General features: G+C 45.0%; 8 protein-coding genes across 10 annotated transcripts; 3 read left to right on the top strand and 5 right to left on the bottom strand.

The window, feature by feature from the left end:
* Positions 1–176: 176 nt before the first annotated feature.
* LOC136186499 (thioredoxin reductase 1, cytoplasmic-like) lies at positions 177–3,122 on the bottom strand. Its single transcript, XM_065973853.1, has 14 exons — positions 2,932–3,122; positions 2,820–2,880; positions 2,516–2,754; positions 2,315–2,456; positions 2,055–2,251; positions 1,875–1,990; positions 1,667–1,817; positions 1,437–1,604; positions 1,299–1,375; positions 1,087–1,240; positions 914–1,021; positions 761–856; positions 573–707; positions 177–515 (listed from the first exon to the last, which is right to left on the bottom strand). Exons 1-14 carry the CDS (start codon positions 3,118–3,120, stop codon positions 453–455), a joined length of 1,896 nt encoding a protein of 631 aa, XP_065829925.1. The 5' UTR covers positions 3,121–3,122; the 3' UTR covers positions 177–452.
* On the top strand, positions 3,003–5,801 carry LOC136186501 (pseudouridylate synthase 7 homolog). The gene is made up of 16 exons (XM_065973855.1): positions 3,003–3,275; positions 3,335–3,422; positions 3,476–3,668; positions 3,720–3,846; positions 3,895–4,015; positions 4,071–4,148; positions 4,196–4,261; positions 4,316–4,378; positions 4,430–4,555; positions 4,616–4,677; positions 4,722–4,879; positions 4,932–5,058; positions 5,107–5,214; positions 5,264–5,333; positions 5,381–5,440; positions 5,498–5,801. The coding sequence occupies exons 1-16, from the start codon at positions 3,164–3,166 to the stop codon at positions 5,715–5,717; spliced, it is 1,779 nt and encodes a 592-aa protein (XP_065829927.1). The 5' UTR covers positions 3,003–3,163; the 3' UTR covers positions 5,718–5,801.
* Positions 5,600–8,566, bottom strand: LOC136186500 (protein CFAP20DC-like). The gene is made up of 10 exons (XM_065973854.1): positions 8,222–8,566; positions 7,991–8,174; positions 7,844–7,916; positions 7,666–7,780; positions 7,454–7,610; positions 7,260–7,336; positions 7,096–7,200; positions 6,861–7,042; positions 6,122–6,698; positions 5,600–6,046 (listed from the first exon to the last, which is right to left on the bottom strand). Exons 1-10 carry the CDS (start codon positions 8,240–8,242, stop codon positions 5,744–5,746), a joined length of 1,794 nt encoding a protein of 597 aa, XP_065829926.1. The 5' UTR covers positions 8,243–8,566; the 3' UTR covers positions 5,600–5,743.
* On the top strand, positions 8,280–9,288 carry LOC136186506 (uncharacterized). The gene is made up of 5 exons (XM_065973863.1): positions 8,280–8,343; positions 8,391–8,608; positions 8,668–8,699; positions 8,749–8,909; positions 8,968–9,288. The coding sequence occupies exons 1-5, from the start codon at positions 8,322–8,324 to the stop codon at positions 9,162–9,164; spliced, it is 630 nt and encodes a 209-aa protein (XP_065829935.1). The 5' UTR covers positions 8,280–8,321; the 3' UTR covers positions 9,165–9,288.
* Positions 9,246–11,269, bottom strand: LOC136186504 (transmembrane protein adipocyte-associated 1 homolog). 2 transcript variants are annotated; one of them, XM_065973861.1, is made up of 10 exons: positions 10,922–11,269; positions 10,780–10,860; positions 10,596–10,734; positions 10,452–10,532; positions 10,309–10,381; positions 10,014–10,243; positions 9,887–9,947; positions 9,723–9,825; positions 9,588–9,668; positions 9,246–9,529 (listed from the first exon to the last, which is right to left on the bottom strand). In XM_065973861.1, exons 2-10 carry the CDS (start codon positions 10,830–10,832, stop codon positions 9,292–9,294), a joined length of 1,059 nt encoding a protein of 352 aa, XP_065829933.1. In that variant the 5' UTR covers positions 10,833–10,860; positions 10,922–11,269; the 3' UTR covers positions 9,246–9,291. The 2 variants fall into 2 exon arrangements, with proteins under 2 accessions (XP_065829933.1, XP_065829932.1); XM_065973860.1 differs by lacking the exon at positions 10,922–11,269 and having other exon boundaries at positions 10,780–10,895.
* On the top strand, positions 10,916–14,791 carry LOC136186497 (DNA replication licensing factor mcm2-like). The gene is made up of 18 exons (XM_065973852.1): positions 10,916–10,991; positions 11,045–11,414; positions 11,472–11,578; positions 11,632–11,806; positions 11,861–11,970; positions 12,022–12,131; positions 12,186–12,393; positions 12,441–12,575; positions 12,625–12,816; positions 12,869–12,962; positions 13,017–13,267; positions 13,324–13,413; positions 13,472–13,546; positions 13,599–13,675; positions 13,730–13,811; positions 13,924–14,292; positions 14,355–14,510; positions 14,570–14,791. Exons 1-18 carry the CDS (start codon positions 10,986–10,988, stop codon positions 14,678–14,680), a joined length of 2,718 nt encoding a protein of 905 aa, XP_065829924.1. The 5' UTR covers positions 10,916–10,985; the 3' UTR covers positions 14,681–14,791.
* LOC136186502 (anaphase-promoting complex subunit 7-like) lies at positions 14,688–17,293 on the bottom strand. Its single transcript, XM_065973857.1, has 16 exons — positions 17,162–17,293; positions 16,911–17,093; positions 16,773–16,850; positions 16,624–16,712; positions 16,417–16,569; positions 16,315–16,367; positions 16,222–16,256; positions 16,081–16,170; positions 15,939–16,027; positions 15,760–15,874; positions 15,657–15,702; positions 15,494–15,589; positions 15,348–15,448; positions 15,139–15,296; positions 14,948–15,073; positions 14,688–14,885 (listed from the first exon to the last, which is right to left on the bottom strand). The coding sequence occupies exons 1-16, from the start codon at positions 17,207–17,209 to the stop codon at positions 14,786–14,788; spliced, it is 1,560 nt and encodes a 519-aa protein (XP_065829929.1). The 5' UTR covers positions 17,210–17,293; the 3' UTR covers positions 14,688–14,785.
* Positions 17,238–19,015, bottom strand: LOC136186503 (protein O-glucosyltransferase 1-like). 2 transcript variants are annotated; one of them, XM_065973859.1, is made up of 10 exons: positions 18,857–19,015; positions 18,583–18,808; positions 18,442–18,529; positions 18,346–18,390; positions 18,171–18,292; positions 17,947–18,103; positions 17,832–17,890; positions 17,606–17,773; positions 17,493–17,549; positions 17,238–17,432 (listed from the first exon to the last, which is right to left on the bottom strand). In XM_065973859.1, the coding sequence occupies exons 1-10, from the start codon at positions 18,993–18,995 to the stop codon at positions 17,291–17,293; spliced, it is 1,203 nt and encodes a 400-aa protein (XP_065829931.1). In that variant the 5' UTR covers positions 18,996–19,015; the 3' UTR covers positions 17,238–17,290. The 2 variants fall into 2 exon arrangements, with proteins under 2 accessions (XP_065829931.1, XP_065829930.1); XM_065973858.1 differs by having other exon boundaries at positions 17,944–18,103; positions 18,857–19,014.
* Between the last annotated feature and the right edge of the window lie 10 nt (positions 19,016–19,025).

The following is a 19,025-nucleotide window of genomic DNA, read 5'->3' as shown; positions in this document are numbered from 1 at the left end:
GACTGTGTACGAGGCCCCTCGACTCTCAAACGGCTTTTTTGGGAGCGAAATGGACAGCTCGTACGTTCGATTATCGCTCTCTTTCGTCAACGTCGCTTTGACGAGGGAGAGACTACGTCAGCGGGACTCTTAAGTGTTGACCTTGGCGCTGGCGAACGCTTGATGCATCCGCTAAATGCATAGAGGAAGTTACTCATTCATAAATACATTCATAGATACAAGACGAAAAGAAAATAGTCTTTATAAACGTACCGCAACACAAAACAGTCCAACGTAGAAAAAGCGCAGCATGTCATCAGGCCAAACGGCGTCCCGCAAATTTAGGTTTACAACCGAGGCCATCATACACACGCGCGCAAACGCATGCAAACCGGCTGTTTCTACGCAGTTCATATCGAATCTGCTACTAAAGTGCGTCTTGCTGCAAGACAGACTTTAGTAGCAAACTAACCTCAGCAACCCTTTGCAGCTGGATCTTCTCCGGATCGCTTTGTGATGTTGAGAAGGGTGAAATTCTAACAAAGCAAACTATAGCCCCCTCCGACGTTGGGATTTTTCCTAAACTGTCTTGCCTCGGCGCAAGTTGGATGAATCCCAATGGCTTCGTCGAAGTGAGCTTTGGTGGCGCCGGCTTTGACGGCCACGCCGAATCCTTGCGTGATTTCACCCGCATTGGGACCCAACACGTGGAAGCCGACCACTCTTTCCTGGAAACAGGCGAAAAAATGATAGATTGAATAGTGCACCCGGTTCCGTTCACCTTGTCTGACAAATCGCATATCAGTTTCATGTAGCAGATGTTTTCCGCTCGTCCTGGGACTGTCCATTCGAGAGGCTGATAATACGTGTGATAAATCTAGCAAACACAGAATCAAATGACCAATCATAGTCTGGACATTATTAATTAATTTACCTCTAGGTTGTCCTCTCCGTATTTGGCTATGGCATCTTCTTCTGAAAGTCCAATGCATCCGTATTCGAGAGGCGTAAAAACGGTCGTTGGAACGTTCACGTAATCACACTAAACGGCAACGAATATAATAAATAAATAAATAAATAAATAAATAAGGCAAAGTGAGTCTGTACCTCTATTGACGATCCTCCAAACAGACGCTTAGCCAAGAGTTTTCCAGCTTGAATGGCAACGGGAGTCAATTGAGGCTTTCCTTGAAGAATGTCTCCAATTCCGTATATATGAGGAACATTTGTCTGTTCGTACGTCGTCAGGAGACGACCCGTTCTAGTGGTAAGCGTTAAAGGAGAAGTCGTAATTTTTCTATACACTACAGCAGACATACTGTGGATTCATTTTCACGCCCACTTTTTCTAGACCTATTCCCTTAGTACACGAATCTCTTCCAATAGCTAAAAGAACCTGAAACAATTTTCCTCAATTAACCAAAACTTTTTCTAGTTTTGCGCGTTTTTCTCTGTACCGTGTTGAATTCGTCCGTTGATATTTCCCCCGTTTTTACGTTTTTGAATTCGACTCTCAATTTCTTAGGCGGTCCCTCCTCAATCAATTCCACTTTCGTTGGAACGGCAGGACGAATGAATTTCACCCCGTGACTTCCCATGTGATCTCCAATTTTTTCAGCCATTCCCTACAAAAGAAAAAACCGATTGTGAGAAAAGTCCTCGCGTACGTGTAAACACAGTTATTAACCTGATCGAATCCTCTGAGGAAAATAGACCGCACCATGCAAGATACGTCAAAGCCAACTCCAGCCAAGAAGCCGGCACACTCCAAAGCAACGTACGACGCTCCCACAACAAGCGTGCGTCCCGGCGGAGTCGTCATAGAAAACAAATCATCACTAACAATAGACACAACTTAGAGGGCTACTAGTAGTATGACTACAAGTGTACCATACCTTGTGATGCAATGCTCTTTTGCTCCAGGAATGTCTGGATAGCGAGGTCGTTCTCCTGTTGCGATCACAATGTTAGCCGCTGTAATTTGAGATTCTTTCTTTCGCTTATTTACAGTCTAATATAAAAAAATCCTGTCATTCTTCTATGTTGTGTGGGGATGTGATCGATTGATTGATTACCTTGATGGTGTGCTCGTCTATTAGTTCCCCGTACGCGTTGAGATACTTTACGTTTTTATCAGACAACGCCGTTCTGTATCCCCAATTCAATGATTTCACGTGATTTTGGACGGCTTCGACCAAGACGGACCAATTGTGAGTCACTCCGTCGCCGCCGACTTGCCAGCCAAACTTCTTAGCATCTCCAATCGCTTCGCCTGCAAAAAAGGAACTCCCGTAAAAACGTCTCTTTTTAATTAATTTGAAATTGTGAACGTTACCTAGCAACGACGCTTGGTGCATCAACTTCTTGGGAATGCATCCGACGTTGACGCACGTTCCGCCCAATCCCCACGACGTTCCAACGGGACTAGGCAAAACGAAATCCAAACAGGCTACCTTTGCTCCCAAAGAAGCGGCTTGCTAAATCAACAATCCCCTCCCCATAAATCAATCAAAAACAGATTAATCTATTTAATTACTTTGGAGCAGGCCATTCCGCCGGATCCGCCTCCTATGACGACGAGATCGTAATCGTAGTGTTTCTTCTCCGCCGTCGTCGACGACGTCACGTTATTGGCCACGCCCAGCAACTTCGCGATTCGACCCGATTTGTGCGACGCTTCGATGTCGGCGACGTGTTCGCCGCCGACGAACAAATAGGGCGGCTTCGATTGCTGCGTGAGAGACGAGAGCGCGTCCGCGTACGCGCGACCGTCATCTGAGAAAGGATATCTCTAAAATGCAGGAGGAAGGAGAGGGCCACGCCCATCGTCCGCCCCTCACCTATTTGATCGAGATCGAACGACTTGAAGTCGACGTTTAGCGAGTCGACGAGTTCTTTCGCCTACGTTTGAGTGGCGTGGGTTAGAAGTGGAAAGGGCAAGGCGCTTATTACGTCGATCGTCGTCGGAGATTGAGACGAGCCGAAAAGAACGACGCGACTCGATTCGATTTGAGCGCGAAGTCGAGATTTTCCTTCCTCCATGCTTTCGGGAGGATTCGCTTGTCTTGATCGCTTCACTTTGATGCCGCTTGAAAAGAACCTGGCAAATGATCGCCCCAACGCTCCAAGGCGCGTGCTCATCCCATCCGGGAAGCGGATGAACCAGCTCGCCTGACGTCACGAGATGGCCACGAAAAGTGCACGTGAATCGACCGAGGAAGGAACCGAGCCGAAGAGAAGGAAAATCGGTGCCGATTCTGTTCAGTCACTTGTCACTGAACAAGAACTTGCAACTGGCAAGTTGTGTCGTATCGTGGTGACGTCAAACTTAGTGAAGTGACGTCATACTTTCTAGTTTCGGGTGGCCACTTGAGAGAAGAAGACGTTGCTATAGTAGAATGGGTAAATAGACAGAGTCGATTTTCTGGAATCATCAAGCAAAGGTTCCTAATTGTATTTGTTGAATTTCCAAATTTTTTATGAGAGTGGATCGAAGATATTCCGATTTTCTGGTCAACGAAATTGCTCCTGATGGAAGGGTCATCCACTTGACGAGTCTGGCAGTACCTGACGAGCCAGAGAGAGAGGAGGCAAAGTCCCTATTAGAAGAAGAATCTTTTCTATCAGAAGAAATTGAACAACAATTAGAAGAAACTTCGAGAGGAGAACGAGAAAGTACCACTATAAAGGTTGACTTTGAAAACACAGGTGCGTTTTAGTGACAGGTGGTTTTCTGCCAGACTTCAAATGACAAATTAAAACGGGGAAGAATCCACGAAGCCATCAAGGCCAAATTTCCGCAATTGGAGAGCAGTACCAAAGATGACGGAGAAGAAAAAGTCATTTACGTTGTCAGGGCAACTAAAAGTACAGCAGCAGTATCATTCAATTGATGCTACTCATTAAAATACATAGGCAACAAAAGCCGACGAAATCCGTGGCCTAAGAGTAGAGGAGGAGATTACTGTCGTTTTGTGCTGTACAAAGAATACAAAGACACTGCTGATGCTATTAGTCTCATGGCAAAATTTATCAAGTTAACGCTTCTAGCTATAGGAAAAAAATTGAACGTTGACGGTTTTCTATCATAGTGCTAAGCCTACTCTTTTTGCCTTTGCTGGCTCCAAAGACAAACGAGCTGTAACGGTACAGGCCGCTTCTGCTTACAGGTCAGCTTTCTATCGTCTTTGTAAATTTTATAAAAGTCTTGGTTTAGAGTGTCAGCTGAAACGCTGGCAAAATTGAATGAAAAGCTGCGAAATATTCGCGTTGGAAATTTTAGGTCTCAAAATTTCATCACGAGCATAGTTTACAAAATTGATAATTTTTGATGTAGCTACAGCAATTCTCCACTTAGACTCGGCGAGTTAGAAGGAAACAGATTCCAGATAATTCTAAGGTGAAGTTCACATCTCAAAACAGAAATTCATATGCAATTAGGTTCATTTAGAAACGTTAAAGAAGACACGTCAGTAGTTGATTCGTGCCTCGCATCTCTGCAAGACAAAGGTTTCATCAACTATTACGGAATGCAGAGATTTGGGACGTCAAGCGTGCCCACGTACGAAGTAGGAAAGTAAGCCATAATAAAAATACATATCCGCATAGGTACTTAGAAAGAAACGTTCTTATGTAGAGCTCTTCTTAGCAGTAGGTGGCAAGACGCCATTGGGCTTATACTAACACCATTAAGAAAAGGTGGTCCCAACAATAAATGATCGAGGTTCTATTGTAGCTTCTAGATGAGCCGGACGTCGCAAAGGTCTGCTCATTGTGGTCTGACACGGGGAACGCGAGCAAATGTTTGAAACAAATGCCAAAACGGTGCACTATCGAAATTCAACTGCTAAAAGGAATACAACGTTTTGGAATGAAGGATGCCTGGAATTGCTTAAATGCCGTGTGACGTCTGATAGCTACGCGTGGAAAATGCTTATCTTTCTCTGTTCTAGATTCCTCGGAGTACACGGCTTATGTACGTACACAGTTATCAGAGTCTAATCTGGAACCGTCTTGTAAGTCGTCGATTGCAACAATTTCAATTCAACGTTCTACCGGGGGACTTGGTTCAACACAAAGGTGGATTATTTCCATGTTCGTCTTCGTAGACTAAGTAAGTACTTCCAGAGAGCTCCTCAGTCAAAGAAATAAGCGAAGAGGAGCTACCTTGCTACACGATTTTTGACGTAGTCGTGCCTCTACCGGGCCATGATGTAAAATTACCTCAAAACCAAAGTTAGTCAAATCAGTTTAGCAATTTTTTGGGCCTGTGCAAGTATTTTAGTGGAAGAATGGTATAATTCTATGCTGAAAGAAGACGGCTTTACTCTTGCTGGTCTGAAGCACAGAGTCAAGTAAATGTACTATTAAAAAAGAGCGTTAGATTCTATGCTTTTGGTAGGGATTACTCGCTGTCTGGTGCGTATAGAAAATTACTAGTAAAGCCAACAGATGTGGACTGGTCTCTCAGCCTAGCCTCACTCTCTATTCTATCTACTTACTCGTATCTCTCGTTTAGGAGCCATCTCACCTACGACGACGTCACCGTTTCTTTAATAGAAACGGATCTGCAAAAGCTCGAAGGGTCATTTGCACATCGACCAAGCGAGGGTCAACTGAAGGCAGTTCGAGTCAACTTTTCTCTTCCGTCGTCGTCCTACGCTACGATGGCATTGCGAGAATTGACAAAAACGGACACGTCGTCCGCGTTTCAGACGACGCTAAATGCCACGGCATAAATAAAAATGAATTCTAAAATGCAAGCTCACGCTAGTTCGTAATATTTGTGCGTGCTCGGATCGTAGTAGCAATTGAGACACGGATCGTAGAGAAGATCGAGTTCCTCCTCCCCGTCGGTCTCGCTTTTCTCGTCGTCCTCATCGATTACACCGCCCCTGCGGCGACGTTCTGCGTTCGGCGTCGCTTCCGTCACCGCCTCTGCTCCCCTTTCCGTCGGTAGAACGAGGGGCGGACTAATGGGTCCTCCCATTGCGCCTCTCGCGTTCAATTCGCCACTTCGACTTGCTGCCATTGAATGAGAAGCGCCGAGTTGCCACTCGACGCTCGCCTACAGTAGAAATTAGAGTATAAAGAGAGATACGGTCGAGGACCCAAGGAGGAATCATTTTTTAAAAAATCATACCGTTCTCATAGTGAGTCCTTCGTCGCTCAGAGAAGAGAGACTGTCTCCTTCGCCGTCATCGTCCACAATGACATCCTCAATGGAATCGTCCATGACAATGTTTCCGGGTAGGCGATCGGTCGAGTTGAGCGGAGAAGTCGGCGATCCGCTACTGCTCTGATAATTCCTCCAATCGTAATCGTCCGACAGACGCATTTCGGGTGGAATGACGTTCAATCGGTCCGAACTTTCCCTAGCTGTTCCTACCCTTTCCACTTCATTCATTCGACTCACGACGTGAGAACTTCGCTTCGTTTCCGCTCTCACCAGTCTTTCCATAATTTCGTCATCGCTCTCTTCCTCCTCCTGTCCGTCGTCATTGAGAAAATCCTCGTCGAGAGTGGCGCCCCTGCAGCTTCCGTGCAGAGAATCGGTTCCTCTCGAACTGTTCAGTTCAAAATCGTCTTCGACGGTAGGAAAAGCGGTCGTTTGATCAGCCGGGAAGACGGGTTCCGTTCCCGCGTCGCCGGGCTGAGAGGTTCCGCCGCCACCGCGATGTTTTGCGCTGTGAGGTGGAGACACGTAACTGTACACAGAACTAAAGAGAAGAAAAATCAGTATCAAAGCTACTGTACATCAGACCCAAACGGGGCTACAGTACAAAAGTCTAGAACGGTACTGGATCTTCTAGCCTCAGCTACGTGACCGGAATGTGGCAAAAACGTGGGTAATGCACGAGGTACAGCTAATATGTAGAAACCTTTCTTTTTCAGAATCTTTGTTCGTTTTCGTCGCCTGCGTAGAAACGGCTTTGCTCTGATTTTTGATAGGTCTTGGTTCAGATGCCACTAGTTCCGGAGGTGGCTTCGTTTTCTCCTTTCCTGCCGATTGAGCCTTCTTCTTTCCCGCAGAAGCGGAAGCAGCAGTAGCAGTAGCAGCAGTCTGGTAGAGAAATAAATAACGCTGCGCTGAGAAGTATTGAAATAGAACCGCACATGTGCCATGCGACGAGAAGAGAGAGAAGAAGCCGAAGAAGGCTTTCCCGATTTAACTCTCGCTGCCCTCGTCTCTTGGCCAGACAGTAAAGAAAGTCGCAAAATCTGAACCAAAAAACATTTAGCAATACGGTAGCTTGAACAAAGTACACAGCACAAAGCACCTGAGTCACAACGCTAATATCCCCGGTAGAAATCTGTAGACTCCTGGGGATTGGCTCGACTATGGCAGTCGAGGAAACTAGAAGACAAAAAAATCAATATTATATAAAAAATAAAAAAAACTGTTCTTTATGCATGCAGCGAGTCTATTTATTAATTAAACTAGAGGGTTTTCCTTAGACTCGTCGAATCTTACGTGCTTCCTGATCCGGATCTGGTGGTTGATGTTTAAGTGTGAATATCTTTCGAATTTTACAAGCGGCACTCAGTGTGATCTGTTCGATGGCATGGAACGTGGCACCGTGGAAAGCGTTTCCCACTAGCGAAACCAAATCCAAACAAAAATTCACCCACTAAGAATAGACAATAGACTAATCACAAAGAAGATTAAAGAATTAGTTTTATTACTTGACCGCGTTTCATTGAAACCAATGGGATGCGAACGTGAAGAGGAGTCGACGTCGCTTCCTTGTGAGACGACGACAAAAAGATGTGACGTCGAACCTGAGATACGTCCGAAACCCTTTTTATTAGAAAGAACCAAGTTAAAAAATTTCGGAGAAATTAGAACTAAATTAATTATTACCCCAAATCGATTGAAAATCCCCGACCCGATTCGGCAAAAATTTGAAATACCAAATACTGTTGAATTAGTCCCACTGATAATGAACAAAGTACGATTTTTTTAGTTAATTAATCCGGGCAAACGATGGGAGGCTCCTCCCTTCCCTACGAGTTTGTTTCTCGTCTTTAGGAAGCGTCATTTTGATAGTCGACGAGTTTCCTTCGAGTACGAACACGTAGCTCTTGACGTCTTTGTCGAATTCCTTGCGAATCGCCGAAGACGGGCCCGTCAACTTCCATTCGGACGACGGATTGCGTCCTTGCGAACTGAATACTTCAAAGAAAGGTCCTCCCTAAAAGAAAGAATCGCAAAGAGATTCAGTTCGGGCTTATTTCGCACCTGGAACTTATTTTTGAACATTTTTTATCTGCAGAGCATGCGTCTTTGCAAATCCGGGGGCTGTAGAGTAGGGTGTGGCTTGAAGAGCGTGACGTACATCATGTGGAGAACGCTACTCTTCGGTGAGAATTTCGCCTCGAAACGCGTCGAAACGAAGTCTCTGTTGTAGTCGCGAGCACAATCGGTGCAGCGGTCAACGCAAATTGTCCTGATTACGTGTTCATTCCGCCGAGCCGATACAACACAGATCCGCCGTCTCTAAACGATCCCTCGTCGAATCCGTACGGCTATTATCAGGCGACAATACCGAGCGTCGAGCGACCGGACCAGCCGAGAGAGTGCGTGACCATCAAAGCGGGCGCTGGCGAATATATGATCGAAATCAAGGCAAATCAATAATTTTAATAGTTTATCGCACCTCGCGGGGTCACGTGCACTGTTTTTAGCTTGAAAGTGTTCAATCGGGAGGGCGTGTCTGGTAATCGTTTTATTAAATTAATCTCTTGTATGTGAGTGGGCGTTTTTAGTGCTGAAGATCCTCAGGGAAAGGAGTACTGTGGGACGGGAACGGCAACGGGATGCTACGTTGTTCCCGTTAATAATCCAACGTACAAGTTTGTATGCGACACGTCTTGCACTTCTGCTGACACTCCCTTGTGGTATCGATTTGTCCTTCAAAACATAACCAGTATATATAACCTTCTGTGATTATTATTGTATATAATTTTTCTCCTTTGATAATTAAGGCTATGCTGGCAGCGATCCTAATGATTGGTGCAATGATAGAAATACGGATGAATTTCCCAGCAATTTGAATCTTATTCCGACGACTTTTGTTCAACCTAACAAGCCCACAAATTCTTTGGGAGGCGGAAGTGCTCCCCTTGTTTTTTCGTTTTTCACTCTGTTTACGTCATTTGCCGTTGCCTTTGGCCTTTTTTAGTGTCTAGTAACGATGTTGGACTCTCTCTTTCATTTGTTAGGACGCCGGTCGTCTGCATGTTTCACTTGTCGCAAAACGTAGTACTGTACACCTGTATATTAGCAATAAAAAGCGTATGTACAAAAAATCACTCATAATGCATGGAATCAAAAAGTAGTGAACCGGAAGCGTTAGTGGTGGACAGCGTGCTACTGTACGAGCCAACGATACCTTCATCTGTGTCCATTACGTTTATGCTCCCTGAGGTTCCATAGCTGGACATGAAGGATCCCTTGCGAGATCTAGATATCGGTTTGGATTCAGTTAGTGGTGTTGTATCCCTTTGGCTTTTGTAGTAGGCCGGTGATGTTGTCTGTATCTGCTTTCTACAATACGGGAAACAGTACTATTGCTGTTGCACTGTCTCGTGCAGTTAGCATGTACCTGAAAAAGGAAAGCAGGAATACCCCGTAAATTGTTGGACTCAGAAAGCAATAGTACAAATAGGAGGCAACGTCCAAGATACTAAAAACAACAAAAAAAACTAGACTTAGACTACTCCTGCACATTTGAACATACCAATAGCCTGAATCGTTGTTAATCATGGTAAGAGCAATACCAATGACTTGACTTATGTGAATCAATTCAACAAAGAGGCAATAAACATAAAAAAGTCTTCGTTCTATGTAATTAAAAAGTAGAAGTAGTCATACGGTTTCAGAACTCGGCTTCACTCTACTCACCTGGAAGCCTCAGACTATGTCTACAGCAGCTGATGGGAAGAAGAAAGGGAATCAAATATGCCTTCAGGTAAAAGAGAAACGACGCCTTAGCCAGTTACCAGTACAATAGTAGAAATAACAGACTTACAACCAACACAATAGCGCTTTCCGTTAGTGCAAATACGTTTCCACCATACAGGTAATAAAGACGAATGACTGCGGATTTTGTTGAGTTGTCACTTTGATTGACACTAATTGGTGTTTGAGACGTCCTTGACAGACGAATTTCAAGACCGGCCTGTGTCGCCTGAAAAATGGCGCTGATGGTGCACGTGATGACGAGAGTCCAAACAATGCTTTGGCGACTATTCAAATGACCTATCCATACAAAAAAAAGAAAATTGATAATTAATGTTGTAATTTTTCTACGTAGGACATTATACCGAAAAATAAGCCGAGAGCAAGAACGGACAAGGACAAAACCGATATGATAAAATGAAGAGGAAACCACAAAAGCTAAAGAAAAAAAAAAGAAAGTGACGGATGACGTTTGACAAACGGAGGGGAAAAAGCGGAAACGATTTACTTTGGGAGCGAGTTCGTCGCTGCTTTCGACGGCCATTGCAACCGCTCCCCGAATCACGCTTAGCCCAGTTGCGAGCCACACCTGAAAGGAGAATGGACGAGGCGTCACTTCGCCTCGACTCTCGCGACGTCACACGATTCGCACCAGAGTGTAGAACGCCTTGAAAATTGGGGACGGACTCGACGAGGCAGAAAATCGTCTTCGAGCGCGCGGCAATGTGAATAAAAGATAGAAAAGAAACAGGGCGGAAGGAACGGTGAGGAGAAATTCCCACAGAGGAATCCTAGACGGTTCTACAGTAGAGAGAAACACAGCATACAATTCGTACCTTGTATTAGACGGCACAAGGCCTATTTTTAAAATGTTGACGCAAAAGGACATCTCACTCTCAGTGGAGCTAACTGTGGAGCTATTATTCGACATCTTGGCTTTCTACGGGAGCTTTCTAGTCCGGGTATTAGTAGGCCTACCGCAACGACGACGACGTAGTGCCCGGTTATTCCTTATTTGTCGACGAAAAAGGCGCCAAGCGAGATGACGGTGAACTACTAGAGAAATCAGACTTCGCGACCCTATCGCGTGCTGTCTCGTAGAGTCCCAGAACGACGAGCAGTCCCGGCCGATTAGATCTGACGAGCAGCCCGGGCGGACGCGATTTGCCGCCGTTCGAAGACGAAACGGACGCGCTTCTCGGAAACGAAGACGACGATGGACGCGCTCGCGACGACGACGAAGTGGAGGACGGCGAAGAATTGTTCGGCGATCAAATGGAACGCGACTATCGACCCATTCCCCAATTGGATACGTACGAAGGCGAAGGACTCGATTCGAGTGCAGCCGATTATGACGTCATCGGCGTCGAGCAGCGATTGGCCGCCGAGGAGGAAATGCGTCGGCGGGATCGGGCCGAGGGGCGGGACGCGGCGGCGGCTGAAGGGAGAATGAGACGCGGGCTTTTATACGGTCCGGGGGTTTCAAGAAAAATCAATATTGATTATGAGGTTCGTTATTGATTTCTAGATGAAAGCGAAGATGAGGAGAGCGAGCAGCCGTTGGCGAGGCGACGACGTCTCATGGGAGATCGGAGTCAAACTCAACGCGATAGCATGGCTGACGATATGGAAGAAGTAATTTTTCATATACATGTATATATAAAAAAATCTCGTATTAATTATTATAGCTTCCGGAAGCGATTGACAATTTGGAAGACATGAAAGGGCACACGGTGAAGGAGTGGGTGTCGCTCGCCGGACCGAGACTCGAAATCAAATTGAGATTCAAAATGTTTTTGAAAACGTATGTCGACACAAACGGACAGAGCGTCTATAGGGAGAAAATCAGACAGATGGTGGAAAGTGAGAAAAGACACGTAATAAATAATCGATTGCTAATGGGGAAGGGTTGGCTAGGCAACAAGCAGAGCTTGATTGTCAATTACAATGTATTGGCATCCAATTGTCAAGTATTGGCGTATTTTCTGCCCGAAGTTCCGGCGGAAATGTTGAAAATATTTGACGAAGTATTTTCTAATTAATTCTATTATTGATTAATTAAAGATACTCTTGCTAAGGCTGCATGGGAAGTTGTATTGGGAATTTATCCGAATTACACGCGGATTCACAATCACGTCTATATCCGAATAGCCGAACTTCCTCTCATGGAAGATCTGAGATCTTTGAGGTGTCACTTATAAGACTACGTAATTGATTCGTTTTTTTTTAAATTCTATTTCAGGCAACTTCATTTAAATCAATTGATTCGCACCTCTGGCGTGATTACCACGACGACAAGCGTTCTTCCCCAATTGAACATGATTAAATTCGATTGTCCCAAATGCGGATTCATTCTCGGACCTTTCTATCAAAACCAAAGTCAGGAAATAAAACCCGGATCTTGTCCGGAATGCCAATCAAATGGACCCTTCGAAATCAACATGGAACAGGTATGAAAATCAATATGTATATATATATGATATAATGTGGCGCGTAGACGTTGTATCAGAATTATCAGCGTGTGACAATACAAGAAAGTCCGGGGAAAGTGGCGGCGGGACGATTGCCTCGTTCCAAGGAAACAATTCTTTTGGCTGATTTGGTCGATTCGTGCAAACCCGGAGACGAAATTGTAAGAAGGAGAATTTCAGTAGTCAAAATATGCCATTCGTTGTTGTTAGGAATTGACGGGAATTTATCGCAATAATTACGACGGCTCGCTCAACATGGCCAACGGATTTCCTGTATTTGCTACGATCATCGAAGCGAATTACGTAACAAAAAGAGACGACAAATTGGCGGTGAGCTCTCTCACGGACGAAGATCAACGACAGATCATGGCATTGGCTAAGGATCAGCGCATTTGCGATAGAGTATTTCGCAGATCACGTGGCAACTTAAAATCTTATTCTATTTTGCATCCAGATAATTGCCAGTATCGCTCCTTCCATATACGGACACGAGAATATCAAGAGAGCCATTGCCTTGGCTCTGTTCAGCGGAGAACCCAAAGATCCAGGTACTCTACTCTCGCACTCATTTTTCTTTCCCAACTATTGATTATTATTTCTAGGTGGTAAGCATCAGGTTCGCGGCGACATCAACGTGCTGATTTGCGGCGATCCGGGAACGGCCAAATCGCAATTTCTGAAGTACATCGAAAAGACGGCACCTCGAGTCGTTTTCACGACGGGACAGGGAGCGTCGGCTGTGGGTCTCACCGCCTTTGTGCAAAGGAGCCCCGTTACGAAGGAATGGACTCTCGAAGCGGGCGCTCTTGTTCTCGCCGATAAAGGAGTGTGTCTTATTGATGAATTCGATAAGGTAGGCTCACTTGAGAAGGGCTGCTTTTGGCTCAGTGGAATGCTCTTATTTATTAGATGAATGATCAAGATCGGACGAGTATTCATGAGGCAATGGAACAGCAGAGTATTTCTATATCTAAGGCAGGAATTGTAACGTCATTGCAGGTGCCAACAATAAAAAATGATCAGAGTAGAGTAGTGACTGCAGATTTTGTACGTATAGGCTCGATGTAGTATTATTTCAGCCGCGAATCCAATTGGAGGACGATATGATCCAACTATGACGTTTTCTGACAACGTTAGTAAATGAGAAAATTTTGACGTCAACGTCAATATTTCGATCATCGTAGGTAAATCTGACTGAGCCGATTCTCTCCCGATTTGACGTTCTGTGCGTCGTAAGAGACACAGTTGATGCCATAGAGGAAAGATTCATAACCCATTTATTACGCAATTAAATATTATTGTTAATTAAGCAGGACGAGCGCTTGGCTAGGTTTGTGGTGAACAGCCACGTGCGTCATCACCCAAAAAAGGGCGACGAAACAGAAGCACAACAAATGGTACGCGAATAGAGTCCGTCCTTGATCTCTTCCCTTTTCTGTGGGGTGGCTTTTATTTTGCTGGACAGTGTACTGTGTTTCACCCTTCATTCACTAATTGTCATTTTTAAAGGAGGAAGAGGAGGAGGAGGAGAGTCGTGCGGGGCCCACCAACTCTAGCGGAGGACCCGAAAAAATTCCTCAGGAATTGCTCAAGAAATACATAATCTACGCAAAGGAGAAAGTGCATCCCAAATTGCATCGAATGGATCAAGACAAAGTGGCGCAATTGTATGCGCAATTGAGACGGGAGTCGATGGCAACGGGAAGCGTTCCAATCACGGTTCGTCACATCGAATCAATCATTCGATTGGCCGAAGCCCAGGCCAAACTGCATCTGCGCGAATACGTCATGGACGAAGACGTCAACATGGCCATACGGGTCACGTTGGAGAGTTTCATCGACGCGCAGAAATATGCCGTCATGAGGAATATGAGAAAGGTGAATGAAAAGATTCTATTGGTTGGTATTTGTTACCGAAGCCTGGGGTTTCTCTTCAATAGGCGTTCTCTCGTTATTTGGCGTATCATCGCGATAACGATGAGCTACTTCTTTTCCTGCTAAAGCAACTAGTTCAAGATCAATTGACCTATCAGAGAAGTCGATTTGGAGGCGAAATGGATATCGTGGAGATTCAAGAGAGCGACTTCGTTGAAAAGGTGACGTAGGGGGGGAGAAAAAAGGAGTCGAATTTTCTTGTCTCACTTTGCGTGCGTAGGCAAAGCAAATGGATATTCACAATGTGGCGACGTTCTATCAGAGCTCGGTTTTCAAAAGACACCGATTCACTCACAACAGAAAGCGTCACGTCATACTTCAGACGTTGTAGCGACTCGATCTATAGAGACATTTAGCTTGAACCGTTCACTGTCGTCTTTTTTTCGTCCCATAACGAATGATCTCGTACTATTGCTATACATATAAATTTCGTTGCTCACCAGCCGTCGTCTTGATCTGCAGTCGTCGCATCGTAGCGACGATCGCGTTGGATTTGCGCAATGCCGTTTCGCGCTTTTTTGCAGTCGCGTCGACATCTGGTTCAAAAAAGGGGGAATCCTCGAAAACGTGCACTTTGCAGAGAGAGGAGAGGTCTCACTTGAGTGCGAATTCGTAGCTGGTTAGGGCCTCTTGTAATTGCCTCGTCTTGCGATAGAGATCGCCAAGAGCGACGTGCAGCGGCGTCAAATTAGCATTCTCCGACTGTTCAATAGACGTTTTTAATCTGAAAGAGACGACAGCGGTCATCAGACATAGAGAGATGATATAGGCGCGTGTTTCTCGTCTGACAATGCAATCGCTTTCTGGTGGTCATCTTCTTCGCTGTAGAGACGCGAGAGAAGTAGAGATGCGGGTGCCATGCCCGGCTGAAGACGCAACGCCTCCTTGAGCGTCTGCTTCATCTTCTCTCTCCTCGAAGCATCTCTATTATAAACTAAAGCGAGAAGCTGAAACAAACAGATAAGCACATGGTCGATAATCAATGAATCGATCATTACAACTAAGTGTCTGGCAGACTGAGGTAGAACTCTGACGGCCGTTTGCGCCGTCGCTTCGGCAAGACGAGTCATTTGATTATCAAGAAGACACATCACGAGACCTGCAACAGAAATTGACGCTAGTATAAAGAGTGTCCCTTTCTTACCTTTCATTGCCTCAAAGTATCCCGAGCTAAGACGAAGTGCCTCTTTGTAATGCTTAATCGCATCGTGGTACTTCTTGAAGGAATGAAGAGCGCGGCCTAGAGTAGATGAGGAGGATATAAAGTGAAAACGCGCTCTCCCCTCGCAGAAACGATAGTACGACACCTTTTAGTATCATGCCTTCCACGTTTCTCTCGTCGAGAGACAAGGCCTGAATAAAAGGAAATGAGCCAACAACGCTAAGACTCTCGTTTATTAGGAGAAAAACCTTTTGAGCAAAGTAGAGCGCTTTCGTGTATCTCGCATTAAGACAATTCAAATAGCCGAGAGCAATCCAAGGCTGGGGATAGAGTTGACTAGTGGAAAGCAGTCGAGCTGCGAGGCTAAAGAGAGGGAGAAAGAGAAAATATTGACTTTAAGGTTCATGTGGGGGCATGTGAATTGCACTTTTCAAGTTCCACTCTATCCTCTTTCACAAACAGCAAATGAGCATAGGAATCCATGTACTTCAATAGATGGGGATCGCGAGAGCAGGCCTTGATGAGGTGGGGACAGTAAGCTAAATATAGCAATCACTGCATAACGTTACTCTTTGAAATGCGACTTTCGCTTTTTGCTGTTGATCAGCCTGCCACAAAACGTAGCCATGCACAGCCAAAAGATCAGAGCAATCCGGAATCTAAAAGTAAGAGAACACAGAAACGAAGAGAATGCACAGAGAACGCAGTACCAAGTCACCGGTGATCTGGAAAAGATCGGCAGCAGCTACAGAAAGAGAAAAATGAATTATTAATTAATTAATTATTGAATGGTGCATACATACCAAGAAATCTGTTCATGTACATTTGCTCGTGAGCACGGATCCACGGTGTCAGCCTAAATCAGAGCACTGATTTAGCGTCCATTTTTAGAGCTCCCATCTCACCAGGGATATTTCCTAAGAACTGGAGCTGGAATGCGTCCGCCAACACTGCCAATAAGTTCGCTCGATTGCACTCCAAGAGAGAGGACTCCCTCTATTGCTTCCAGGGCGAGAGGAGTCTGTTTTATTATTGCTCTGTAATGAGTCAGAGCGTTTCTAAAAAAGGATTTCTTCTTTTATCGTCCAATCGCGGCCAATGCTTCTTTTTGCCTTCGCTGAGAGGTAATTTTGTACAGGTGAGCGGCAAGGGACAACAGTTTCGACGATTGGCATCTTTGCTTGAAACTAATTTCTTCAATCTAAAAAATCTAATTTTGAGAAGGGAAATGCTCTGATCAATTCGCTACAGTACGTAGTACAATTCCAATAGCAGCTTTGACGTCTCTGTTTTTCTCGTGACACGATGCCAATTTCCACACAAGCTCCAAATCGTCCGACTGCACACACCAGAAGAGTAAATCTAGCGCGATTCGCGTGTATTCTTATAGGGACCCCACTTTTTTTTCCCCGCCGCCTCCCGCCGTCAGATGCAACGCTTTCGAATAGTGCGCCGCAGCTCCCGCGTACTCGAGACTTTCGTAGAGAGCGTCTCCTTGACGAATCGACGCGACGATCGTCGCCTCCGTCTTCGACGTCTTTTTCGCCGCCTTTTTCGGCTGTCTGCATTGCTCGATCGAAGACTTGAGGCGAGCAGAGGGAGCAGAGGATCCGGTCAATGCAGAGGAACCTTTTTACGTTCCTGCCTTACTAAAAGACGAATGCTTTCGCTCAAACCCGAACGCCAAACGTCTTCCATTTGCCGGGATATCGCACAAACTGACGGGCATTGTAGTGCTACTGTGTACGTAAAACTTCAGCTACTACCTGACAGACATTTTTAGTTCTTCGAGGCAATTTCTATAAGATCGTCCTTCTTCACGGGTTTCCATTTTTCGAGCCTCGCCAATTTTTTGAGAAGCTTCTTCCAATAGCACAGAATGTCTTCGACTGTCAAATGATTCCACACAAAATCGAAGCCCCTTTAGGGAATGAAATACTAATATTAAAACAATTCGTAGGCGCAGGCAATCGTACAGTACCTCTCAGCAATTTCCTTCGCAACATCGTCATTCTCCTTCACAAACTCTAGCAATTCTCTACAATTCAAAAGAGCGTGTCTTTCTCGCTTTTTTTGATTGCCTCAGACACTCACTCGACTTCATTGAGACTGGTTGAAACGGGAATGTAGTGAACCCAAGGTTTGATAGGCGGATAAAAGAACTCAATCCATTCGTCACCGACGTGAAAGACGAGAGAGTGACATAAAAACAGATGCTTGAATCGGAAGCTTGCTGCAACCCCACGAAAATTAAACAAATATCTATTAAAATAAGCAATATGATTTTAGTGTAGGACAAAAGGAGCAAAAGCCGTGTTACCTGTAATTGCAGTGGTCTTCTAGTTTGATTTCTTTTGCTGGTGGTGCACCGAGAGTGTCCTAAAAAAAGGAGTTTAAGTTAGTTAAGATGGAATAGTCCTATTGCTGCTCACTGCATCTGATTTCCATGCTTGGTTTTTCGTGTAAGAAGCGTTGACCAGTTCGGGATTTTGACGCGATAACAAAATCAAAGGATCCCGTTCAGCACTTGTTCTCGATCCAATAAAAAATCCTCTTGGATCTTTCTTCTCCCATGGCCACTCCTTTGCCTTTCTGCACAAAAAAACAATAGGCAGTCACAATAGAACTAATTATTAAAAATTAGGCTGTCGTGGCTGACCTCGTTATAATCAGTCTTTGATCATCCCATTTTCCTAAACCTGATGGATAAATAGGCCAAACGGCTGGACCTCCTTCCCAGAAAGTCCAAGCTGGATACATGATATCATTTTCTCTTGGAGTCTAAATCACCCATTGGGGTAGAACAATAGAGACGAGAGAGCGAGCGAGCAGACCTTGCTAAAGGACAAAACAGGAAGAGGTTTAGACCAAGTTGGAACCTAAGACAGAAAATACTTTTTTAACCTTCCTTCTTTCCTCTGAACATTTACCTTGGGATAGTCTTGAACGTTGATCACGAGCTCCATGTCAGGCAAATCTTTGACCAGTTGCAATATAAAATATTCGATTCCACTGCATCTGCGTATGTAAGAGAATGCCATCAATCAATATGCACAATATGTACCTACTACCTGAATGCAAACATGCAGTCTTTTTGTCTATAGAGCCTGTGTCGTATGATTTGATAATAAATCCCCTTTGGCTTGGCCTCATTAAAAGTTTCTTCCGATATTCCGTCCTTCCACAATTCCAAATCTTTTTCCAGAACCTCGTTGTAGCAGGAGCACTTCTCCTTAGGACAATCTTTGTGACTTTCCACGGCAGCTTTTATCGATTTGAAATAGCCGTCCCATCGTCCTCAAAAGACTCGCAATGCTTTGAATGAGAACGAATCCTACTTCCTACCTCCGGAACTTTGCTTCTCGTACTTTTTCGCTCCCTCGTCGCTTTCGCTCTGTCCCTCACATCCTTTTTCCGCAGTGCAGTGTTCACTGGCTCTTGCTCTTAGAGCAAGAACAAAGAATATCCACGCTGTAGTCCACATGTTTACTTGTTAGCGTGAGCTAAGGAAGTT

Source organism: Oscarella lobularis, chromosome 4, assembly GCF_947507565.1.
Source record: "Oscarella lobularis chromosome 4, ooOscLobu1.1, whole genome shotgun sequence".
In the NCBI taxonomy this organism is placed as follows: Eukaryota; Metazoa; Porifera; class Homoscleromorpha; order Homosclerophorida; family Oscarellidae; genus Oscarella; species Oscarella lobularis.
The sequence above is the reverse complement of the archived record's forward strand: the minus strand, read 5'-3'. Positions and strand labels throughout refer to the sequence as shown.

Excerpts from the sequence above, each read along its gene's own strand:
- LOC136186499 (XM_065973853.1), bottom strand. The coding sequence starts at position 3,120 with ATGAGCACGCGCCTTGGAGCGTTGGGGCGATCATTTGCCAGGTTCTTT. Across the intron at positions 1,605-1,666 it reads TCCTCAGAGGATTCGATCAG|GGAATGGCTGAAAAAATTGG; the intron begins GTTAATAACTGT and ends TTTCTTTTGTAG. Across the intron at positions 1,241-1,298 it reads GGCGTGAAAATGAATCCACA|AACGGGTCGTCTCCTGACGA; the intron begins GTATGTCTGCTG and ends GCTTACCACTAG.
- LOC136186501 (XM_065973855.1), top strand. The coding sequence starts at position 3,164 with ATGGCCACGAAAAGTGCACGTGAATCGACCGAGGAAGGAACCGAGCCG. Across the intron at positions 3,669-3,719 it reads GAGAAAGTACCACTATAAAG|ACTTCAAATGACAAATTAAA; the intron begins GTTGACTTTGAA and ends GTTTTCTGCCAG. Across the intron at positions 5,441-5,497 it reads AAGCCAACAGATGTGGACTG|GAGCCATCTCACCTACGACG; the intron begins GTCTCTCAGCCT and ends TCTCTCGTTTAG.
- LOC136186500 (XM_065973854.1), bottom strand. The coding sequence starts at position 8,242 with ATGTTCAAAAATAAGTTCCAG. Across the intron at positions 7,611-7,665 it reads TTTCAATGAAACGCGGTCAA|TGGGTGAATTTTTGTTTGGA; the intron begins GTAATAAAACTA and ends GTCTATTCTTAG. Across the intron at positions 6,699-6,860 it reads AAAGATTCTGAAAAAGAAAG|TTCTGTGTACAGTTACGTGT; the intron begins GTTTCTACATAT and ends TCTTCTCTTTAG.
- LOC136186506 (XM_065973863.1), top strand. The coding sequence starts at position 8,322 with ATGTGGAGAACGCTACTCTTCG. Across the intron at positions 8,609-8,667 it reads AATATATGATCGAAATCAAG|CTTGAAAGTGTTCAATCGGG; the intron begins GCAAATCAATAA and ends CACTGTTTTTAG. Across the intron at positions 8,700-8,748 it reads CAATCGGGAGGGCGTGTCTG|TGCTGAAGATCCTCAGGGAA; the intron begins GTAATCGTTTTA and ends GGGCGTTTTTAG.
- LOC136186504 (XM_065973860.1), bottom strand. The coding sequence starts at position 10,874 with ATGTCGAATAATAGCTCCACAGTTAGCTCCACTGAGAGTGAGATGTCC. Across the intron at positions 10,735-10,779 it reads CTTGTGCCGTCTAATACAAG|GATTCCTCTGTGGGAATTTC; the intron begins GTACGAATTGTA and ends AGAACCGTCTAG. Across the intron at positions 9,948-10,013 it reads AAAGCGCTATTGTGTTGGTT|GCATATTTGATTCCCTTTCT; the intron begins GTAAGTCTGTTA and ends TTTTACCTGAAG.
- LOC136186497 (XM_065973852.1), top strand. Across the intron at positions 13,268-13,323 it reads TTATTGATGAATTCGATAAG|ATGAATGATCAAGATCGGAC; the intron begins GTAGGCTCACTT and ends CTTATTTATTAG. Across the intron at positions 13,547-13,598 it reads CTATGACGTTTTCTGACAAC|GTAAATCTGACTGAGCCGAT; the intron begins GTTAGTAAATGA and ends CGATCATCGTAG.
- LOC136186502 (XM_065973857.1), bottom strand. The coding sequence starts at position 17,209 with ATGGAAGACGTTTGGCGTTCGGGTTTGAGCGAAAGCATTCGTCTTTTA. Across the intron at positions 15,297-15,347 it reads AGTCTGCCAGACACTTAGTT|CTTCTCGCTTTAGTTTATAA; the intron begins GTAATGATCGAT and ends TGTTTGTTTCAG. Across the intron at positions 15,074-15,138 it reads CACCAGAAAGCGATTGCATT|ATTAAAAACGTCTATTGAAC; the intron begins GTCAGACGAGAA and ends CGTCTCTTTCAG.
- LOC136186503 (XM_065973858.1), bottom strand. The coding sequence starts at position 18,995 with ATGTGGACTACAGCGTGGATATTCTTTGTTCTTGCTCTAAGAGCAAGA. Across the intron at positions 18,809-18,856 it reads CGAGAAGCAAAGTTCCGGAG|GACGATGGGACGGCTATTTC; the intron begins GTAGGAAGTAGG and ends GAGTCTTTTGAG. Across the intron at positions 18,293-18,345 it reads CTGTTTTGTCCTTTAGCAAG|ACTCCAAGAGAAAATGATAT; the intron begins GTCTGCTCGCTC and ends TGGGTGATTTAG.